The 24,643-nt window shown below is 38.2% G+C and overlaps 1 protein-coding gene across 1 annotated transcript in view; it reads right to left on the reverse strand.

The window, feature by feature from the left end:
- Positions 1-503: 503 nt before the first annotated feature.
- smyd3 (SET and MYND domain containing 3) overlaps positions 504-24,643 on the reverse strand; it is a 216,450-nt gene continuing 192,310 nt past the window's right edge. The window contains exons 9-12 of the mRNA XM_056256150.1: positions 20,933-21,020; positions 20,327-20,501; positions 2,417-2,525; positions 504-756 (exon numbers count right to left, since the gene is read on the reverse strand). Of these exons, the coding sequence (XP_056112125.1) occupies positions 655-756; positions 2,417-2,525; positions 20,327-20,501; positions 20,933-21,020 (474 nt within the window). The 3' untranslated portion in view covers positions 504-654. The remainder of the gene's footprint in view (positions 757-2,416; positions 2,526-20,326; positions 20,502-20,932; positions 21,021-24,643) is intronic.

Raw genomic sequence — 24,643 nt, forward strand, 5'->3', positions numbered from 1 at the left:
TTTATTCAAATTTTGTGACCAGAACAACATGAAACATATTGTGACAATTCACTGAATACTCAATCAGATGCATTTAGATACTAATATGATATCTAACATCTCTTTGAGAAACTAAAAATATGCAGCTACTGTACAAATCAAAAATGGAGTGAACCAAATTGTTCAGATTTTGCAATAGATGCATACACTGCAGACACTTTCTTTAAGTTTATTATTTAGATTTAGCAATATTGTTCCTGTTGCAACCATTCATTTGGGGTCTAAATACCTAGAAGTAGGACTTTCTATTGAAAATATGGAGGGTAGTAGACTATACTTTGGATTGCGTGTTAACTTAAAAGTAACCAGATACTGGGGGGGACAGCCGGTGGAAGCACTCTTATTGCAAAAATATAAAAAAAAATATGGGAATGGAATGAAAAAGCATGGCAGTAATGTCGCTTTTTTCCCTTTGGCAAGCGGAGTAGAAGAAGCAGAGAAGAAATATTCATATAATATGAATTCTAAGCCAGCTGGTTTGATACACAGGGGCACAAACGCAGGTGCCAGACACACGCATCCTGAAACTTTCCATTTGAGAGCGAATCCAGCGGCGGGTTGATTGACAGCCAGCATGTCAGAGTCAGTCTCCATATGATGACGCAGGGGTTCAGTCTAGACTTCACCCAGCTCGGCCTGGCACTCGCCCAGTTTTCTCCTCACCTCATCAGTCAGGGCATGCTCTGTCCCGTGGGTCACCTTCATGATGTCATAGGCCTGAGGAGAGAGGGGGCGAGAGGAAGAGAGACGGTTGAGTTAAACCATTGTCATGTGAAGGAAGAAAATTCAATTACATGATTGAAACGGAAACTGTGATGGTCTAAAGCTGTCTGTCTGTCTTTCTGTCCGTCTGTCCTTCCAATCCATCCATCCATCCATCCATCCATCCATCCATCCATCTATCCATCCATCCATCCATCCATCCATCCATCCATCCATCCATCCATCCATCCATCCATCCATCCATCCATCCATCCATCCATCTATCATCCATCCATCCATCCATCCATCCATCCATCTATCCATCCATCCATCCATCCATCCATCCATCCATCCATCCATCCATCCATCCATCCATCCATCTATCATCCATCCATCCATCTATCATCCATCCATCCATCCATCCATCCATCCATCCATCCATCCATCTATCTACCATCCATCCATCCATCCATCCATCCATCCATCCATCCATCCATCCATCCATCCATCCATCCATCTATCTATCTATCTATCTATCTATCTATCTATCTATCTATCTATCTATCTATCTATCTATCTATCTATCCATCCATCCATCTACCATCCATCCATCCATCTACCATCTATCTATCTATCTATCTATCTATCTATCTATCTATCTATCTATCTATCTATCTATCTATCTATCTATCTATCATCCATCCATCCATCCATCCATCCATCCATCCATCCATCCATCCATCCATCCATCCATCCATCCATCCATCCATCCATCATCCATCCATCCATCCATCCATCCATCCATCTATCCATCTATCTATCTATCATCCATCCATCCATCCATCCATCCATCCATCTATCATCCATCCATCATCCATCCATCCTTCCATCCATCCATCCATCCATCCATCCATCCATCCATCCATCCATCCATCCATCTATCAATCATCCATCCATCCATCCATCCATCCATCCATCCATCCATCCATCCATCTATCTATCTATCTATCTATCTATCTATCTATCTATCTATCTATCTATCTATCTATCTATCTATCTATCTATCTATCTATCTATCTATCTATCTATCTATCCATCCATCCATCCATCCATCCATCCATCCATCCATCCATCTACCATCCATCCATCTATCTATCTATCTATCTATCTATCTATCTATCTATCTATCTATCTATCTATCTATCTATCTATCTATCTATCTATCTATCTATCTATCTATCATCCGTCCGTCCGTTTATCGGTCGGTCTATACACACACAGACACACACAGACACACTTTATTCATTCATATTATATTATTAATAACAAAACTATTGATGCCTTTTAAAATTTCTGTCAGCCATTTGATAAAACCAATTTATAAGGGCTATTATTCTTTTGCCAACAATCTCTAAGTTTCAAGATAAGACTTTTTTGTCCTTATTTTGCCATTTGCATATAGTCTGACTGAGTTTTGTAACACAAAATCTAATGCAACATCAGCAGACAGACGGTAAAGTCAGTGCGGAGACATCCATACCACCGTTTAGACAACAATCTGACAACTGTGAGCTCGAGTGCAGGGCAGAATACAGCCGATCACCATCCAGGCTCTCATTACAGGCCTGATCTCTCTGGAGTGTGTTACAGGGCCAAAGATCATCTGATAACAGACCTGTGTGAAGCTCCCGTGAGCCTCCTTCAGTCGGGCCAGGTAGTGCTGCAGCTTCCCCACACGCAGCAGCTCCACCGCTCGGGACGGATGAGGGTCGGAGAAGTACAATCTGGGGGACCAAACAAGATTATTTATAGCATTGGCAAAATAAATGGCAACAATGTGAGCTTTCAATTGGCCATTTTGTGGTTTAGTGTTTAAGGATGTTGGCTACTGACCAGATGTAGGTTCAAACTCTAGAAAGAGAGTTTCGTGACCTTCCACCAGAGATATACACACTCGCCACGATTTGGGACTTGAAATGCAAAATACCGAAATTGTAGTGCAATCTCTAGAATATTACACTAGAATTTTTTTTTTTTTTTTTACTAGAATGAAAATCTAGAATTTCACATGCAGGAAAAATTATATTTTTTTATATTATATACCATCATGGTAAACGTAATAGTAAACTTCTGGTCACACCAGGGAAACTGTAGTAAAGAAATGTACATTAAATCAGCATCTGCAAGCAAAAATAATAATGTTTCCTTTGTTAGAATAAATACACCAGCTGACTGATGTACTAGAAAAAAACAAAAACAATCTGATCCCCTCTTATATTCCATCTGTCTCAGAAAAAAAAAAAAAAAACATTTTTTTTTATAACATTTGATATATTGTGTTTGAGCACATGAGATTAATAGTGATGATCCTGGCAGGAAACATGCTGACATCAGCATATTCCAGGATGGTGAGGGTGAAGAAAGAAAAGCCTTTATTCCACATTTCCCATTCATCCGCACTGAGCCGAGGGGCAGTAGGCCAGGCTTACGGGTGATCCTCTATGCTGAGATGGGCGAATCAGAGAGAGGCTGATTGTCTGCCGCTCTAAAACCAGGACATAAAGTCACAAAGCCCTCTTCTAACAAGACAGTGCAGGGGAAGATAAGAACATATGAGGATTTTGAGTGTTTCCCAGGACACGGTATATGAAAACATCATTTGCGACCCATTTTACTTCAATAACACAAAGTATTTTCAGAATTTTCAACACAAAAATGATTTCATGTTCATTTCAAGCACACATGGTACTGGATTTTGTTTAATTTGTGTCCTGACTCATAACTCAATGAGCTCAGTGAAGCGGTGTAGATTCATCTTCATGGCCTTGACTGACTTTCACTTAAAGGTCAAATCCTTGGCAGTAAAAGCAATGATGAAGAGTGCTTATAGTTCTTCAAAACTCTCAGGGTTTTTTTTTTTCTTTCTTTCTCACAGAAGCTCAGTCAATGTCTGGACAGACTTTTATTGTGAAGTATCCCTCTGCTGGGATTCCTCATGACAGTCTTCATCACGTACTGCAGGTTTTTATTGGCACGGGTCACGTGTCCGCCACTGTCAAGGTCATCCAATAGCAGAGATTGATGCTCTAAGCTCCTCAGGTTCGTTTTAAAGACCCTGGTGATTTTGTTAGTTGTAAAAATGTCTAGAAATATCAGACCCTTTAAACGTTAAAATAAAAGAATGAGGATTCAAGTTTCAACCAACACAGACAGTCTATCTATCTATCTATCTATCTATCTATCTATCTATCTATCTATCTATCTATCTATCTATCTATCTATCTATCTATCTATCTATCTATCTATCTATCTATCTATCTATCTATCTATCTATCTATCTATCTATCTATCTATCTATCTATCTATCTATCTATCTAATACTGATGTTTCCCTTGGCAAATACCAAATTACAGATATAAAGTGTGTGCAATAACCATTTGAAAATTAAATTTTTAATTTTTCAGTATTCGTCTCGTTGAAATTACCATTAATTCTTACCATTAATTACCCTAAATTACACCAGACTCACACATTATTCGTTGAGTCTATCATATACAAACAGAAGTTATTTAAAAAAAACAAAAAACATTTACCCTTAAACGACATTATGCACGTTATTTGACTATAATAAATAATATGATAGATGGGTCTGTTGATATACTGTATACCAAATACACTCACTTTTACACAACCTTAATGAAACCTGCCAGTTAATGAAACGTAATCGATACATCCAGTCAAATGGGCATTTCACCAAGAGAAAAAAAAAATCAACAATCAAATAACAATATCTTTGAACAACTACACCGGCTCGATAAACTTGACCACCGCACTTCTGTTGAAGTCCATCCTCCATCTCTGGTCTATCCTGACCAGCCACGCTACAGAAAACCATCATCAGTATTAGAACGGCACTTCTTGTTGCTGTAGCAACAGCCAGAGGAGGGGCGAGCGACCTGTTAACACTCCCATTAGTGTTAGCTCAGCCTTTCTATTCATCTCCACGCTGGATCATTACCAAGAACAAAGAGCTGCATCTCTGCCGGGACCACTTTGGAGGAATATTAAATTGTGATTTCTATCTCCTTGGCAAAAGGCAACTTGTTTGGGAGCTGTAAAGAAGTACCGCACCCAGGAAAGACAATAGCCTTTATCATTAATCTACTCGGCAGACAATGACAGCGCATTAACAAAGCCCTGGCACCGTAATCTGCAGCTTGCATCTCCAATGCATTAAAAGTGCTTTTGTCATGTGACATCAATCTCAAATAACTCTCTCTGAGCAGCAGTCAAGTCAACGTGAAGGTTGTTTGTGGTGCTGATGCAAGTTTATGCAAGAATGAATACAAAACGATCAATTGATCAACGTCTAATCAATCACTGAGCCTTTTTACATTCATAAAGGCATTTGTTGAATACACATGCGTTTCTAAAGAAAAAAAATAGTGGTAACACGACATTAGTTGCTTCATGATAATCAAAGCATTAATAATGGCCAACATTCTTAATATTCATTTATAAATAAACTATTGTTCATGTTCATTGATGATACATATCTAATGTTAATGTAACAGTTTACAATAAGGTCTCATTAGTTAATGTATAACATGAACTAACAATGAGCAATACACTTGTTACAGTATTGATCTTTGTTAATGTTAGTTAATCAAAATACAGTCGTTCATTGTTTGTTCATAGTGCATTAACCAATGTCAACAAATACAATTTTTGATTTTTGATAGAAGTACTGATCATTTTTAGTTCTTGTTAACTAACTAATAATGAAACCTTATTGTAAAATGATACCAATGTTATTTTTTAAAACCTGATATTAATAAACTTCTGTTAAAGGATTCTTTATTGTTCGAGTTAGCTATTGCATTAATGTTAATGGATAGAACTTTATCCTAAAGTGCTACTGATTTTATAAATATTTAAATTACTTGACAGCAGTGAGATTAAATGGAGAGCAAATGGAGATGTCGGTGGCTAATTCGTACTAATTCATACGACCTCACTCGTACAAATTCGTACGATTTTTGCTAATTCGTACATATTTTACGAGTTACCAAATTCGTATGAATTCGTACGAATGACCTACCCCTGACCCCGCCCCTAAACCTACCCATCACGTGGGTTTAGAAAAATCATACAAATTCGTACGAGTGAGGTCGTATGAATTAGTACGAATTAGCCACCTTTTAATCACTTGTACGAATTCGTACGAATTGGTCGTGAGATAGCGTTGGAGATGTCTACTGAAGTATTGAGTTTCTTACATTTGTTTTGTTTTTTTGCGCAAAAAATCCCTGTAAACACATGTCTCCTCTATAGAGATCTCAACAATGTCTCAACACAATCAAACATCAGAGATTTCATTACTATAAATTACATTTATATTTTAATAAAATTATTCCAAGACCAAATTAAATAGGCTATGTGTCCAGTACAGCTCAGTCTGAAAGAGCAACATTGGATTAACCACTTTCAAAATTTCTGGAATGTAAAAAAACTATATATTATGCAATTATTTATTTTAGTAGGCAAACACATTATATAAAAAGAAATGGGCTTATTGCAAATCAAATTTCTGACATTTCTGAAACAAAAAACAAAAAAAGTTTTACATGTTTATTTTACATGTTTTTTTTATGGCAGCTAATGGTGTTAAAAATGACTATACCACTTCTTGATCTTCAATCAATGCCATAAGTTTGGGGTATAGGCTATCTATTTGGCGACCAATGGCAGATGGGGAGGAGGGATTGGGAAACCTGTTTGAAAACAGTCACATTCTTGCAATTCCATTTGGTGGAGCTAGTGGCACAGAAACAACAAATTTCCCATTAAAAACGGAACGAAAAAAATTTCTAGCGTTAGTCCCGTCATTTGCAGGGTCCGCTTTATTTGAATTATCCACACACGCGTTGGATTTGGCACAGGTTTTATGACGGATGCCCTTCCAGCACTGAGAGTCACACTCAGACACACACACACACACACACACACTCCAACGGCCAGTTTGGCATGTCCAATCCATCTAACCTACATGTCTTTGGACAGTGTGGGGGAAACTGGAGCACCAGGATGAAACCCATACTGGCACAGTCCAGGGCTCAAACTGGGGACCCTCTTGCTGTGAAGCGACAGTGCTACCCATAGAGCCACCACACCGCCAAACTTAAAAATTTTAAACGAAGTGACCCAATAAGCTTCCTCAGTTAAGAAAGACCAATCCTTGAGCACTAAAATTTGGTACATTTTGGCTGAAAAACAACAGTCATAAAGGCAGTTTTCTTTATAAATAGCATATTAACATGTTGATGTATAATAATCTTCTGGGTCTCTTTCCATGACCCTTTCTCCTCCTCTGGAGCATGGGAACATGCTTGGCTACACCAGAGTCACACTATCACCTATATGACTCACGACATTACCTCCCGCTCACCTTTATATCGCCTCTAACTGCCCCGTCTCTCATCCGTCCACCTTCGACTCCATCTCTGAACCCTCAGACTAATAACAAAGCCCTCCAATCCTGCTGGACCCCATCCCTTTCCCTCTGCACGCCACAATGCTTGGTTTAGTCAGCGCCCTCTCTGTTACCCAGACTCCCACGCTGCGGTCTCAGTGTCACTAATGCCTTCCTGGGCCTCCGGAACGTTCCGGCAGCTTCTCAGAACTGTGTGTGGCTCTGTTTTTTATCTGTTTTATGAAGCAATGCGGTAGGTGCCCCCAAAACAATCCCTCTCACACATTTCACACCCATTTCCCCTCTGAACCGCTGACAGCCGACACATATTTTTTGACCCTGAAAAACCGAGGAGCCTTTTAATTAAATCACTGTGTTGTGTAGCGAGATCGGGTTCGCTCTGACCCCGGCCTACACTCATTTCTAAGTGAAGTGAAGTGGAGAACACGCTCTAGCGATGACGTTCTGGCACCGATTCAGCAGAAGTTTAAGTTTCCAATCTTTCTTCTGAGTCATGACAGTGAGACGAGGACAAAGGAAGTTCTTCTAGCTCATAAAGGACACTTCAAGGAAGCTGTCAGTGCAACTGAAAACCAATAATATCAGCGGTTGCAATAATTCAAAACGTTTTTAACACTTTACAGTAAGGTTCCATTTGTTAACATGAACTAACAATGGAAAATACTGCTAAAACATTCATCTCAATGTCAAATTCAGCATTTATTAATACATTATTTAAATCAAAAGTTGTAGCTGTTTATATTATTTAATGGACCTGAGCTAACATGAACTAACAGTGAACAGATTATTAAATGGACAATTCTTGTGTTTTTTAATGGAAAAAAACTTTAATTGCAGTCTTTATTATAAATGATTTATCTGTGTGTACATCATTATTTTTTTTAATTAATTTGTCCTCATAATCTTTAATCAAAATAACTTCCCCTCCCCCTCTTGCAGCGACATCTCTTCTCTTTTGATGATGTTTTTACTGAAGTAAGGGGGCGGGGCAACCTGTCACTCACATGAGATCCACCAATAGCAAACCAAAACCATCCAATCAATTCCCGCTGGACAAAATCAAGTTCCTTCCTACAGTTTTTCTCAGAAGCCGTTTCACTTGGATATACATCACAATAGGGAAGAAAAGACTATCGCAACTTCATCCAGACTTTGCCAAAGGTTAATAAATACTGCAACAAGTGTATTAGATGCATTATAATGTCAACTAATGAAACATTATTGTAAAGTGTTACTAAAACATTTTTTAAACATGTATATCTTACAGGTTATGTGTAATATACAGTGGCCCCAAAAAGTATTTGGACACTTCCGAGCACTTACATGACAATTCAAGTGAGATTTGACCTAACTATTTATTGTTTAATTATTTAAAATCTACCAAGTGACATGATTTTTTGCTCCAAAACAGTTTTTGCTACCTTTCTTTCCAACAATTAAAACTTGCTTTTGGTATTCTGTTAAATAACAAAATGACATTCATACATTTTTAAGAGTGGCTTCAAATACATTTTGTGGCAAACGTCCATGAAATCTCTATTTGTCTTTCTGCTTGGTGATGAACAGAACTAAAAAGAGGTAAAAGCATATGCACAGCAGAAGAGACTCTTCATACATATTTAAATATAACAGCCCTGCCCTATTTCATACAGCATCTACGAATAGAAACGTGCATCAGAAGCACTGATGCAGAATCCTGGGATATTCTTTACACCACCTGTTGGTGTTTTGGCAGCAGGTAAAATATCCATATCAGTAGCAGCTCATTAAAAATAATTTTGCTTTAATTGGCATGACTGAATATATTAAGTGGATAAGATCTAGAAAAGTGTGCACATCCGACCAGAGTTGGATTCATGAGCAATGCAGCAATGCAAATGTCTGCACACTGATAATTATGCTCAAAAATGTTTTGTTCAACCAGCTCCATTCACCATTCAACCATGTGGCTTGATGATATATATGTGTTAATTGTCCTCTATGCGATACATTGAGCTATAGAACAGGATGGGGTGCTGAGAGACTGTCAGACGTCAGAAGGTACTCGCAGCTGAAACGCCCCAGGATCTGCTGCTTTGTGAGGAGGAGAACACGACTGGATCTGCATAAATCAACATCTGATAACAGTGGTGAAACTGTGCAAATGCCTTCTAAATGCACATTTGCCAACACTGTGGAAATGAATGTGCAATTACGTTAAATTTGTCAAATTATTTTAGTGTTTCCTTTTCTGCTGCAAAAGGCCACAGTATTGTTTGCCTTGCAGTGGTTTCACAACCTCACATACTGTATAGTGGCTTCAAAATGTCATTTTTACATGTATTTATAGTGCTTTATACAATACAGATTCAATGCCTACTTCCATTCTATATACTGAGCCGAGTGTGAGAATTCATGGTATTCATAAATCAAAAGTACCAGGATGACCTCCTACAGTACTTCCGGCAAGATTCGGAAATGCACATCCGATGGACACGGGAGAGGATTTGTGAATGGAAGTGAAGCATAGGTCACATGACAATGACAACATGGTGGATGCAGTATGTCCGAATTTCATTTACACAACACACATTTATACAATATAAAACATACTTTTTTTAACAGTGGTGACGTTTCAATCAAAATGTTGTACCTATTATACAGTATGCGATTTGCAAATAGTATCTGCCACTATTTACTGTATAAGTATAAACAGCATCTAACTGCTATTAAACTTGTTGCAAAGAAAACATGATATTTTCACTAAGTGCAAATAGCCGCTGCCAATAAAATCATCAATTACGAGACAAGCTATAAAGCAGCTCCTCGAAAGGCAACAGTCATTCAGTGACAATGTTTCAAAGTTAGTGTCATTATCCAGCTCAATTCAGCTCGAAATTTTGTTCTCATCCGATACTGCCAGCGCAAATAATTTACTGAATATTAATTGTCTTTTAAAGATACAGTATATATAGATGTGCAATTATTATTATTATTTAATATCATTGCATCAGAAACCAGTGAGTTTTAGGGGATCTATTGGTCTGAGCAAAAAGCTGATGGTGTGAGTGTTCAGAAAACCTATCTGAAAACAGTCATTATTTCTGCAATCCTGTTTGGTGTTTGTGGTGCTTGTGGTGTGGAAATCACATACTTTACTGTTCAATGACAATTTGGAGACAGAAATAGACTGAACTCACTGATAGCATTGTAGGTGCCTCAAGCAAAGACTGCAGACTATGTAGAGTGATAAACTAGGACTGAACCTCCTGTGAATAGATCACATGCTCTTTGGCAATGAGATAAAAGTGAAGCCTTAAAAGCCCCAGTAGTGACTAAGCTTGACTTGGTCAGTTGTCGATTTAATTTTCAGAGCACAGGATAAGCTAACCTACAGCACTTATAAATTTAGAAATGCTACCCTTGTGGGCATGATAAATACATTTTAAATAAATATTTATGCACTCTGTAATGTAATGAGAAAAGACGGAAATGATCAGGTCAGGTTCTTCCACTAGTCCTGGAGATTTCAAGTAAAAAAAAAAAAGAAAAGTGATCTAGTGAAGTCTGGACATGCGCTTCTCTTGTTTTGTGTGATCTGAAACAGAAAACTTTGCATGTGAATGATAAACATGCAGTGAGTCAGGTCTAAAGAATGCCCTGTTTACAACTTAACTCGATGCACAATGTCGATTGCTAGTTAGAAGCAAAGCAACACTTCAGGCAATGAGGCAAAGTACAAAAACAATAGAGTGAAGTCACTCATGAACCTCTTGCAGAGGTCTGAAACTGCCAAAGCCGAGGCGAGCGGTCAGTGTTTTGCTGGAGCGAAGGGGAACTCTGCAGACCAGGATGCCCTTGGAGCCGGACTCTAAGGAATGTTCCTTATTCCACTTCATTGGATTAACTGCTTAATGCCCTAATTTGCATATTAATGATACACCAGCTTGTCTCATTTTAATAGAGGACTTGAACTGGTTTGAGATGAAAGAATGCTTAAGCAAGGAACCTTTAATTCGACTGTAACCTCAAAAACAAACATTCTTCATTTTTGATTTATTTATATAACATTCAAAATGTAATTTAATAATAACTCAATACATTTTTCTAATGAAAATTAAAGGGGTCATGAACTGCATTTTTGAAATAATGTTCTCTGAGATCCACTTATATAGTTAGCAAGATTGTTTACATCAAGTAGTTCGAAGTAAGGCTATTTTGATGTTTTGATGGGCGTGCCACATTCAAGACTTGGAAGTTAACGCCCACTGCTGTGATTGGGTAACAGTTTTCCATACTAAATCATTTTCAATGTCCCCACTATTACACTTGCGGAATTGTTATGAAAACTTCCAATGTTGAAAATTGCAACTGGTGAAATTCAGCCAAACATGATTGAGCCAGAGACTGATCCAGAGTCAGAAGACAACAAACCTACGACTCAAATACCAAGGATACTCCTGTCTGCGACAACATGGTAATTAATCATCTTTATTTTTATTTACATGGCTTGTTGATCAAAACTGAAGAGTTGATTCTCTGTGAAATTGTCAAACTCTTCACTTCTAAACATTCTTGCATCGTGTGAGCCTTCACAAGCAAAATTATCCATTCAATTATCAAAATCTGTCAGACATGCATGTACAGTATATTCCATAACTACCAATGACATGGAATGTTTGTAATGTTTGCTAAATTGGCAAATGGCTTTCCATTGTAATGCAATAGGAATAACAATCTTACCAATCAACCAATCAAGTTTGGAAGCATAGAGTGGGCTATATGAAGTTTGCACATGAACATGAAGGAATGCCACAACCCTAAACAGCAACAGCAGTTTATTTTTGTAGAAATGTGCTACAAGCTAAATTCACAGTTTGTCGTGGAAGAGCAATAGGAAGATATGTAAGAATGTGTGGTGTTGACAGGGAAGACATATTTAAATAGGTAAAAATGAACAAGCAACTGTGAATATTCAGTTTACATGTAAAACATTTCAACAAAAACAAATATACTGTATAAATACAAATGTTAGGTCCCTCTTTAGGCATCTTTAACTATACTATGCGCTAGCATTTAAATGAATCACTACAGAAACAATGCACTTATTGCGTACATACAGTAGATGTTTTTACATTGTACTTACATCTATAAAATACCTGCATGTAATTACAGCTATTATTAAATATAGAATTAGACTGTTGACCCTTTCATTACCACCCATAAACCCATAGAACTAAACCTGTCACTAACCTTACCTGTATCCTAACTCAATAGCATAAGAAGTGTTTTGCAATACAATAGTAACACTATAAGTTGTAGATAAGGACACCTAATATAAAGTGTGACCAGATGTCCATTTTCTTTTTGTGTACTACAGTATTGATTTTTCCAAGTAAATCTGAAATCTGTATCTAAAAACTGACATTATTGTACAGTGTAGAAAACAGACAGTGTCACCTAAAACATTAAGTTTACCTATAACAAATATTTCCATGGTGAAAACACATCTAAACATTTTGACCAGTGTGGCTCACACGGTGACAAAAACACTTGTTATTTTGGTGGCATTGGCCAATTTACTGTCACAATAACTAGGTTTTGAAGCATGGATTATATGTTTTGGGTGAGAAACTGCATTTTGCAGACATGCAATAGAGTTGTGATGTTCAAGCAAACAGTTGTGACAATTGAGTTTACAGTTTAGAGAATGTTAAAACTGTTTTGAAAAATGTGCCAAAGCGGCTTTTGAATTAACAAGGAAGTTTTGAGTTCTGAAACTTTCAGGATATTTAAGATTAGATAGATAGATAGATAGATAGATAGATGGATAGATGGATAGATGGATAGATGGATAGATGGATAGATGGATGGATGGATGGATGGATGATAGATGGATGGATGATAGATGGATGGATGGATGGATGGTAGATAGATAGATAGATAGATAGATAGAAATTAGAAAGACGATAGATAGATAGATAGATAGATAGATGCCAAAACACCACCAAAAAATACATGAAGAATACATGAAGAAAGCCACGTACGTATCCACTCTGCATGACTGAATGGCAGGAATTTAAAAATTCCCATTGTAATGTTTTGTTAATGAGCTAACCACAGTTGAGCTATTGATAGTCACAGTCACAGTCACCTGGATGTGAGAATGCAAATAGTTTGTGCTTCCAGGCTAAACAGCAGGTACCGAAACCTGTGATGTGTTTAAACTGATAGCTGTAGTGTCAAACTTGAGAAACACAAGTGAGAAGTGCAAAATCTATAGAATAGTAAGAAACACTTTTCTCTGAGTGCACATCTTTTGCTTAATTAACACATGGAGAAAGTGCTAAAAAGGTTGGGCATTTTAACAAAAAGAAGCCAAAACGTTTTGCCACACATGCCAATGACGGGTGAATTGAGAAATCCAACGCCGATAGATGTTTCATAGCAGCAGAGAAATTGTGTCTGTGTGTGTGTATATATATATATATATATATATACACTCACCTAAAGGATTATTAGGAACACCATACTAATACTGTGTTTGACCCCCTTTCGCCTTCAGAACTGCCTTAATTCTACGTGGCATTGATTCAACAAGGTGCTGAAAGCATTCTTTAGAAATGTTGGCCCATATTGATAGGATAGCATCTTGCAGTTGATGGAGATTTGTGGGATGCACATCCAGGGCACGAAGCTCCCGTTCCACCACATCCCAAAGATGCTCTATTGGGTTGAGATCTGGTGACTGTGGGGGCCATTTTAGTACAGTGAACTCATTGTCATGTTCAAGAAACCAATCTGAAATGATTCGAGCTTTGTGACATGGTGCATTATCCTGCTGGAAGTAGCCATCAGAGGGCCATAAAGGGATGGACATGGTCAGAAACAATGCTCAGGTAGGCCGTGGCATTTAAACGAAAAATCGGCACTAAGGGGCCTTAAAGGTTGTCAAGAAAACATCCCCCACACCATTACACCACCACCACCAGCCTGCACAGTGGTAACAAGGCATGATGGATCCATGTTCTCATTCTGTTTACGCCAAATTCTGACTCTACCATCTGAATGTCTCGGCAGAAATCAAGACTCATCAGACCAGGCAACATTTTTCCAGTCTTCAACTGTCCAATTTTGGTGAGCTCTTGCAAATTGTAGCCTCTTTTTCCTATTTGTAGTGGAGATGAGTGGTACCCGGTGGGGTCTTCTGCTGTTGTAGCCCATCCGCCTCAAGGTTGTGCGTGTTGTGGCTTCACAAATGCTTTGCTGCATACCTCGGTTGTAACGAGTGGTTATTTCAGTCAAAGTTGCTCTTCTATCAGCTTGAATCAGTCGGCCCATTCTCCTCTGACCTCTAGCATCAACAAGGCATTTTCGCCCACAGGACTGCCGCATACTGGATGTTTTTGCCTTTTCACTTCATTCTTTGTAAACCCTAGAAATGGTTGTGCGTGAAAATCCCAGTAACTGAGCAGATTGTGAAATACTCAGACCGGTCCGTCTGGCACCAACAACCATGCCATGCTCAAAATTGCTTAAATCACCTTTCTTTCCCATTCTGACATTCAGTTTGGAGTTCAGGAGATTGTCTTGACCAGGTCCACACCCCTAAATGCATTGAAGCAACTGCCATGTGATTGGTTGATTAGATAATTGCATTAATGAGAAATTCAACAGGTGTTCCTAATAATCCTTTAGGTCAGTGGTCTCAAACTCGCGGCCCATTTTGTGGCCCCCTACTTGACATTAAAGTTTAATGTTAGTGCGGCCCGTCGTTGCGTGTGTTATCCCTTAAGGGCTACCATAGATAGTCTCGTGACAGCTTACGGTGGGTTTGTTGTCAATAGTTGTCATAGACAACCGCGAAGTACAAATATACTGCGCCTGGAAAAAACAAGCGCGTCGCTTCAATTATGAGCGCGCTTGCCGCGCGCCTACATTTGAAATAACGAACTTGAGCGCTCAAAATATGTGAGCGCGATATGTGAACGGCCCCTTGGCGAGCTACCACCAATCAGATCACGAGCTACTGGTAGCTCGCGAGCGACGTGTTGGAGATCCCTGCTCTAAAACAATGTGAGAATAATCATTTTGAGCTTGTAATATGTGTCCAACAGGTTGATAAGAAGGTTTGCTTTGATTTGTGCAGTCAGTAATTTGAGACACTATACATGTGTAGAAAGAATGAAATAAGACGGGCAGACATGACTGCAAATATTTGTATTGCAAAAGCAATAATTGTTTTTCTAAGTATAATAAAAGGAAATGTGCCTTCCAAAAAAAAAAAAACATTCAATATCATTAATGTGTTGTATAAAGAAAATAAAAAGGACATAAGCAAATATAAATATCACAAATATGTGTTATAGACAAAGAAAGTTTGTAAAATGAACTTCAACTGTCAGAAGGACAGCTCATGAAGAACCAATCATGTACAGAAAGGAATGTTCAAATTCAGAGGAACAGTTCAGAAGAAACGTTAATAATAAATATTGAGAAGATTGGATCAGTTGTGCTCCTTTTTTGTAATACTTGAATACTATTTTTTTGTGGAATACTTGATGCGGCCCAGCCTGACCCCGACTCTACCACCAGCGGCCCCCAGTTAAGTTGAGTTTGAGACCCCTGCTTTAGGTGAATATATATATATATATATATATATAGCATATTGTACACCTGTAACAAAACGTGAGGAGGAATAAACATCCTAGAGACATCTGAGAAACATACTAGCATTATTTGCCCATAAAGGAAATTTATGCTCTGTTTTGGCGCTTGGCTAGTGTTTGGTCCCTGCAAAAGAGATACATAAATCAAACTTATCACCCACTATGTAAGTTGTCAAGTCATTGAATATCCCTGAGTCTAGGTTTAAAAGACTGAATAAAAGTTCAAAGTGAAATGCAAAGCATCATCATACATAAGCAATGAAGCTGCAGCGCTAATTTTATAATCAAATTAATTATTGTGAAAAGACTGGCTAAAAACAGCATGCACTAATGAATCACTTGGCATATATTAAGCACTTGAGCAATTAAAACAATTCAGTGGCTCTCACTAAACTGCCTGACTGAATAGAATCGATGCATAAATAAATGTCTACTTATCTTGCAATAGCCAGCAGCGCCTTTAGTTAATATGCAACAAGTAAAACAGGAACCAGTTTCTTTGAAAATAAATCATAGCACAGATAAACAATTTTTGAAAGGTTTCTTAAGGTAACCAAATTAAATGTTCTTCCTGAGCGGAGAAGTGATTGGAATGCTGTTCAAGCTCTCTCGTGATGTGAAGGATCTATTATTGCTTTGTCAGGTGGTCGCTCTGCCAGTATCTCTTTCAAGACCTCTTGAAGCCTCAATGACAAGAGAAGGGTGGGGAAGGGCCGCTGCTAATAATTGCCTGTTCAGAAAGCATTCACACAGCTAGCACAGGACCAGCCAATTCCAGAAATAATTTGGGATCCCAGACAAGGCCAATAATGAACCTCACAATTTCTGAAAGGCAGAACAAAAGCGCATGACGAATACTGAATCAAGCTGTAATGGAATGTCATGAAGCCCGGTGTTAAGTGATGACTGGAGCTGTCACTTAAACAAAACCGTTTTCACAGCCTTGTTGTGAGTTTTACTGATTTTCTGCCCAAATGTTTGACGGATTATGACTTCTGATGACTTTTAAACCCCACTTTCAAGCAAATAATAAGGGCATGTGCAATGATAATGAATTAAAGGAGAAAAAACATCGGGGCGCAGTTGGACAAATTTGCTCCGGGCTATGGACATTACAGTATATCTGTGATGTGTTGGGATAAAAACCATTCTGAGAGCAAAAAGCTTTTTCTTCATTGATGGCAAATGAAAAGTTGCAGGAATCCAAGAAGCAACATATACTACTTTTTCAAAAGTTTGGGGTCGGAAAGATATTTTAATGTTTTTAAAAGAAGTCTCTTATGCTCACAGCGGCTAAGTTTAGTCGATCAAAAATACAGTAAAAACAGTAATATTGTGAAATATTATTATCATTTAAAATAACTTTTTAGTATTCCAATATATTTTAAAATGTAATTTATTCCTGTGGGGCAAAGCTGAATTTTCAGCATCATTCCTCCAGTCTTCAGTGTCACATGATCCTCCAGAAATCATTGCTGATTTGCTTCTCATAACAAAAATGTATCATTATTGACTATGTTGAAAACTGCTTATTTGTGGAGAACAAGATACTTTTTTCAGGATTCTTTGATGAATAGGAAGTTCAAAAGAACGGAATTTAGTTGAAACTGAAATCTTTTGTAACTACAGTCACTTTTGACCATTTTAATCTATTATTATTAGTATAGTTTTTCAGTATATAAACCTCTTTGGGGAGCAGACATTAAATTCTCTTTGCCGAAGACAAGAGCAGAAATCATTGTGAAAGCAGCAATTATCAGCACTTGAAGGATGTGCAATGAAAATGACCAAATGGTTGAAATATTCTTGTGTGCGGCATTTATCTTTCTTTATAATGTGCATTTATCTTGTTGTACTAACAGCGGAAACTGCGGCGACACTGGCAGCCATCAATCTCAATGTCGATTCCGTATTTAAAAAGCCATTTTAGCAGCACTTTTTCCTTTTCCTTGCAATTGGCGGCCCTCCCTCGGCACCATAAACATTCATCAGACGCAGTATAAAGCTGGAGAATAAGAATCCAACAGGCAATATAAAAACTTATTCACGCTTTGTGAGAGCTGACATGGGAAGACGGGATCCAGCGCAGTAGAAAAATAACAACCGTATTCATATTTCCTCCCTTTGACAGGGGAAAAGCTGTTGGGTAATTTCACTTTTTTCTAAGGTCCAATGACTCCAAAGCTCTGATCCGAATGTTGCTTTACTGTCTACTTTTGGATTTAGTGGAAATCACTGGAGGTCTACTGCCGCTACAAATTGACATCTGCAGGAGCTTGAAGTCAATAATCTCTTTGCGTTTAGCCTGAAGGAATGCATTATTCTCAGCACTATGGGAAAGAGACCTCTCCAAACAGCTTTTTCCCCAAAAACCACAAATGAAATACCACAATAGAAGAGTCCCAAACCTCCTACAGAGGATCTTCTGTCTTACTTTACACAAATGCGCTCACAAACGCCTCGCTTTAGAAGAAGACCAGTTTCCATTGGTGTTTTAGAGCTTCCTGTTTTACACGTCTCACGGGAAGTCTTATAGTGGCTACTGTGCACAAAACTAAGACTGGTGTCATGCACATTGATCCAGTGCTAGGTGATGAATACCGTCCTGCAGTGCATGTCACCTGGGGTCTGCCCTTTCCTAAATTGATCCATTTGTTCCATTTAAACACAGCTGAACAAGCTTTTTTTTTTTGATAAAGGTTATATAAAAAATAAAAATAAAAACCTGTGTATTTGGGTAGGCAACATATTCTAGCAGGGTGTACAAGCATTTTAAATGTCCTGAGATGATAAATCTGTTAGTATCCTATACAAAACCAATACATATTTCCCCCCAAAATGCCATAGTTTATATTGAAACTGTTGTGTCAAAAAGAGAATAACACTATAATGCCTTTGTTGTTTTTTTTTTTTCATCCAACAAGTGAAACACATCATTTTGATCAGTTAAGGTCCTTGCACACTGAGTCCGTAACTTTCGTCCGTCATAATTATTTTTGAATCGGGTTCGATTTTCTGCGTTTTTCGCATCCGTAGCAAGCGTTTTAAGAGGTGTTTTGACAATTCAGTGCCACCGAATGACGAATACGAAAAAACGCATATGGAAATTTCGAAATTCAGTGTGCAAGCACCTTTAGGCATCCGATACTTACGCTATTGTTACGCAACCAGACAATTGATGGACCCCATTGACTGTCTTCCATAGTATTTTTTTCCTACTATAGAAGTAAATGTGGTACATCAACTGTTTTGATTTCCGACATTCTTCAAAATATCTTCTTTTGTGTTCAACAGAAGAAAGAAATTCATACAGGTTTGAAACAACTTGACGGTGAGTAAATGAAGACAGAATTTTCATTTTAAAGTGAACTATTCATTTGGTAATGAATAAACTTAAAGGGATACTCCACTTTTTTTGGAAATAGGCTCATTTTACAACTCCCCCAGAGTTAAACTGTTGAGTTTTACCGTTTTTGAATCCATTCAGCCGATCTCCGGTTCTGGCGGTACCACTTTTAGCATAGCTTAGCATACATCATTGAAGTGGACAAGACCATTAGCATTTCTCCCAAAAAAATGACCAAAGAGTTTAGATATTTTTCCTATTTAAAACTTGACTCTTCTGTAGTTACATCGTGCACTAAGACCGACGGAAAATGTAAAGTTGTGATTTTCTAGGCTGATATGGCTAGGAACTATACTCTCATTCCTGCGTAATAATCAAGAAACTTTACTGCCGTACCATGAGTGCAGCAGGCGTAATGATATGACGCAGCGCCTGAAAATAGTCCCCAGCTCGGTAACTTCCAACATGACCGGGACTACGTTTGTCATATCATTGCGCCTGCTGCACTCATGGTACGGCAGTAAAGTTTCTTGATTATTACGCAGGAATGAGAGTATAGTTCCTAGCCATATCAGCCTAGAAAATCACAACTTTACATTTTCCGTCGGTCTTAGTGCACGAAGTAACTACAGAAGAGTCAAGTTTTAAATAGGAAAAATATCGAAACTCTTTGGTCATTTTTTTGGGAGAAATGCTAATGGTCTTGTCCACTTCAATGATGTATGCTAAGCTATGCTAAAAGTGGTACCGCCAGAACCGGAGATCGGCTGAATGGATTCAAAAACGGTAAAACTCAACAGTTTAACTCTGGGGGATTTGTAAAATAAACCTATTTCCAAAAAAAGTGGAGTATCCCTTTAAACAAATGTATTAATTAAATAAATAGTACAACAAGGATCTATTCTTCAATACTGCCTAGTGTTTCTATGAACTAAATCTGCTCTTGTCTGTTTTGGATCTTTAGACATGAGCGAGTCTGTGTGAGTCACAGTTCTAATGGGACATTTATAGATTTGATGGAGGTGTATTCCTTGGAGATTTACCAGGATAATCTGTCAGTGAAGACACAGATCACAGAACTTAGAGGCACACACTCACTTGTAAGGTCCCAGAGCCCTATTGCCGTACTCCAGTGCCGTCTCGTAGCGATCCAGACTAATACAAGCATCCATGGCCAGATCCAGCAGCCTGAGCACATAGATGTTCCTGTCCGGGATGACATCTGCATATCTGTGCAAAAGAGCTCGGCTCTCTTTCAACAACTCCTCCCAGTCTTTTGATTAAACAGTTAAGGACACAATTAAAAAGAAGCAGGACTGTATTACAAAAACTACAGTAGTTAAGAAAACCAAGAAAGTCTTGCAGGTTAAGCCAGTTGGGAAACAGATTTCAAAATGCAATCTATGCTTGTTATTTCAGCAGGAAGACAGCCTGCATTTTCTTTAATACATCAGACGCGTGTCCAAAGGGTAATAGCAAGAGAGCTAGACAGAACTGACAGCTTTACCCTCACACCTTTCACTTCAATCTTTTGGAAATTGATATGACTACTGTATCGGGCATAGTTTGCAGAGTCTAGCAGTTGTTTCCAGAGCAAAACCGCTACAGGCTGGTTGCCTTCACCCAGCTAAACCCTGAGATATAGCCAGCGTATCGCTCACAGTGTTAGACAGTAATATCATTTGATTCAACTGTGAAGGATACGCTGCTCAGACTGAAGCTGCTCCAGGTGAGGGATGGCGTCTCTTAAGGATGTCCACGCCGTCGTCTCTCCAGCCAGCATGTCACAGTCCTGTTCACAAAACAATATCACATCAAATCATTGAACAGGAGCAAAAGCAAAAATGACATAATGCACGTATGAGTCAATGGACAAGGTAAGTCAAAAGTTGCTTTAAAAAAAGGTTTATGTATTCATTTACTTATTGATGCATGTCATTTTATTTTAAACATATTTGATAAATTTATAAATGTATTTATTTTTCTAATTTGCAATTGTATTTATTTCTGTGTGTATATCTGTCTTTATGTACTTTAAAAAAAATAAAAAAAATGGCATACTGCTGCAAGTATAAATCAACGGACAATCTCAATCAAAAGTTGCTAAAAATTCTTATTAGGTTTGAATTACTAACTTATTTACTTATTTAGAATGAATGTATTTACATTTAAGTTGCATTGTAAATTTATACAAATTTGTATTAAAATGTATTTAAATATTATTTATTTATAAATGTACTTGTTTTTTAAGTTAATCAAATAATTTTCCTATCTTTTCCTATACATATAACTTAGAAATGTGATTTTAAGAAAATCACCATTTAAATCAACAACAAAATGAAATAACACTGCAAATACGAATCGATAGTCAATAAAAAGTCAATCTAAAGTGTCTTATTTATTTATTTATTTATAAATATTTATATTTACGCATTACACTAAAATTGTAAACTGCAAGAAAATGTTGCAATTCCGGTTCACATTTGTGAAAAGAAAATAACCTATATTAGAACCGAAGCTATCAATGTTAGATTTGACCAAAAACGCTTGAGCTTTTACTGAATTATAGTTCACATTTATGTGTGTAGGTCATCAAACATCAAAGACCTTCATACACACAACACAACAAAAAACATTAAAAGGAGAATGAGAGAAGCTGTCAGGATTACAGAGCCGTGAGGTGCGTGGAAACTGAAAGGGCTTGTTTCTGAGAGGGCAACTTTATTTCAGGATAAGTGTGATGACAAGTCGGAGCCATAGAGAGGGGTCTGTCAGACACTCAAATCCCTGTGGAGAGATGTGTGTGTGTGTGTGTGTAGCCCTTGGGGATACACGTATAAGTGCCTCTGAGACATCAAAGCTGTGTGATGTATCAGAGGTGAACAGTCACGCTGCTGACAATATACACTATACGTACACACACACACACACACACACACTAAATTTAAACTCTTTTTTCCTTTATATGCCATTTCTCATTGTTTTTGAAAATAACTCTTGATCACTCTTTGGGGTCAGTAATTGTTTTGTTCTGTTTTAAAAGAAATGAATACTTTTATTCAGCAAGGATGCATTACATTGATGGTATCAGATACTATGGTAATTGTAACTTTGATAACTATATTAATACATCCTTAGTACTGTAAGTCTAATATCTGGTGCTATCAGATGCTTTAAAAAATACTACTTTATTATCAACATGGAATCGTCCCAAAAAACATGGCATTACTTGTTTCCATGGTGTGTTCAGTGTGCAGATATTTACTCTCTTTTTCTACATGCAATTTACCCTTACAAAACTTGACTACGGTGTACGGTAAATTAACATTCTTTCAACAAGGGCCTCCTTATGGCTTCTAAACTACTTTTTATATTCTTAGGTTCAATGGGGTTCTATATACACTCACCGGCCACTTTATTAGGTACACCTGTCCAACTGCTCGTTAACACTTAATTTCTAAGCAGCCAATCACATGGCGGCAACTCAGTGCATTTAGGCATGTAGACATGGTCAAGACAATCTCCTGCAGTTCAAACCGAGCATCAGTATGGGGAAGAAAGTTGATTTGAGTGACTTTGAACGTGGCATGATTGTTGGTGCCAGAAGGGCCGGTCTGAGTATTTCAGAAACTGCTAATCTACTGGGATTTTCACGCACAACCATCTCTAGGGTTTACAGAGAATGGTCCGAAAAAGAAAAAACATCCAGTGAGCGGCAGTTCTGTGGGCGGAAATGCCTTGTTGATGCCAGAGGTCAGAGGAGAATGGCCAGACTGGTTCGAGCTGATAGAAGGGCAACGGTGACTGAAATAACCACTCGTTACAACCGAGGTATGCAGCAAAGCATTTGTGAAGCCACAACACGCACAACCTTGAGGCGGATGGGCTACAACAGCAGAAGACTCCCCCGGGTACCACTCATCTCCACTACAAATAGGAAAAAGAGGCTACAATTTGCAAGAGCTCACCAAAATTGAACAGTTGAAGACTGGAAAAATGTTGCCTGGTCTGATGAGTCTCGATTTCTGTTGAGACATTCAGATGTTAGAGTCAGAATTTGGCGTAAACAGAATGAGAACATGGATCCATCATGCCTTGTTATCACTGTGCAGGCTGGTGGTGGTGGTGTAATGGTGTGGGGGATGTTTTCCTGGCACTCTTTAGGCCCCTTAGTGCCAATTGGGCATCGTTTAAATGCCACGGCCTACCTGAGCATTGTTTCTGACCATGTCCATCCCTTTATGGCCACCATGTACCCATCCTCTGATGGCTACTTCCACCATGTCACAAAGCTCTAATCATTTCAAATTGGTTTCTTGAACATGACAATGAGTTCACTGTACTAAAATGGCCTCCACAGTCACCAGATCTCAACCCAATAGAGCATCTTTGGGATGTGGTGGAACGGGAGATTCGCATCATGGATGTGCAGCCGACAAATCTGCGGCAACTGTGTGATGCCATCATGTCAATATGGACCAAACTCCCTGAGGAATGCTTCCAGCACCTTGTTGAATCTATGCCACGAAGAATTGAGGCAGTTCTGAAGGCAAACGGGGGTCCAACCCGTTACTAGCATGGGGTACCTAATAAAGTGGCCGCTGAGTGTACATCCCTAGGGTTCTTGGATCAATTTTTAAAGAACCCTTTATATGCCAAAGAGTTTCTATAAGGAGAAATATCTTAAATGATTGCATAATACTTTCATGTTTAATGGCTATCTCAATTTTTCTAGAGATACAGTAGCAAACATAAAATTGCTAAAACGGAAGTGAGAAGACCATCAAAAAGACAAACTTAAAAAAATTGATGCTGTCCATATTTGCATGCGACATACAGTATCTACAATTTCAGAAAGATCCTGTATTGGTTTTTAGAAATATTTTATTGCAAGCTTCAAGGCATGAGAACATACCAAAAAGAATAAACCATGGACATCTTTATCAGGCCAAGTTCTGCGGATGAGAAAGGCCATAATGAATTTATGTATGAATTGGGCAAAAACAATAAAACATTTTTTTTTGGTTTTCCACATAAACTCCGATGTGAGGACATCAACCTCGCTGCAGGAAGTATATCATGAAGCCGTGTGGAGATATTTGTATGGTTCAGCCAAGGGTTGAGAAACCAATTTTAGTTTTTTAGTGACAAAATGAATTCAGATATTCATGGAAAGCTGTACAAAGTGTACACTGTTATGTTTTTGTCCAAGTGCACTCAGTCCATGCAAACGATGCAAGCTTTATAAATGATTTATCAGGGAAGAGAGTGCAAAGCTGACCGAAATGTGGATGTCATGAGAGGCCAAAAACCCACAGGCCATCCACCAATGAGTGCTACTAACTTCCAGAAATCTCCACCGGACCATAATGCTCCGTTTCTACTGCAGAATCACTAATAAACTGAAAGCTGCAC

This window comes from Rhinichthys klamathensis, unplaced genomic scaffold (assembly GCF_029890125.1).
Source record: "Rhinichthys klamathensis goyatoka isolate OS25496 unplaced genomic scaffold, OSU_Roscu_1.1 h1tg000123l_1, whole genome shotgun sequence".
Classification (NCBI taxonomy): domain Eukaryota; kingdom Metazoa; phylum Chordata; class Actinopteri; order Cypriniformes; family Leuciscidae; genus Rhinichthys; species Rhinichthys klamathensis.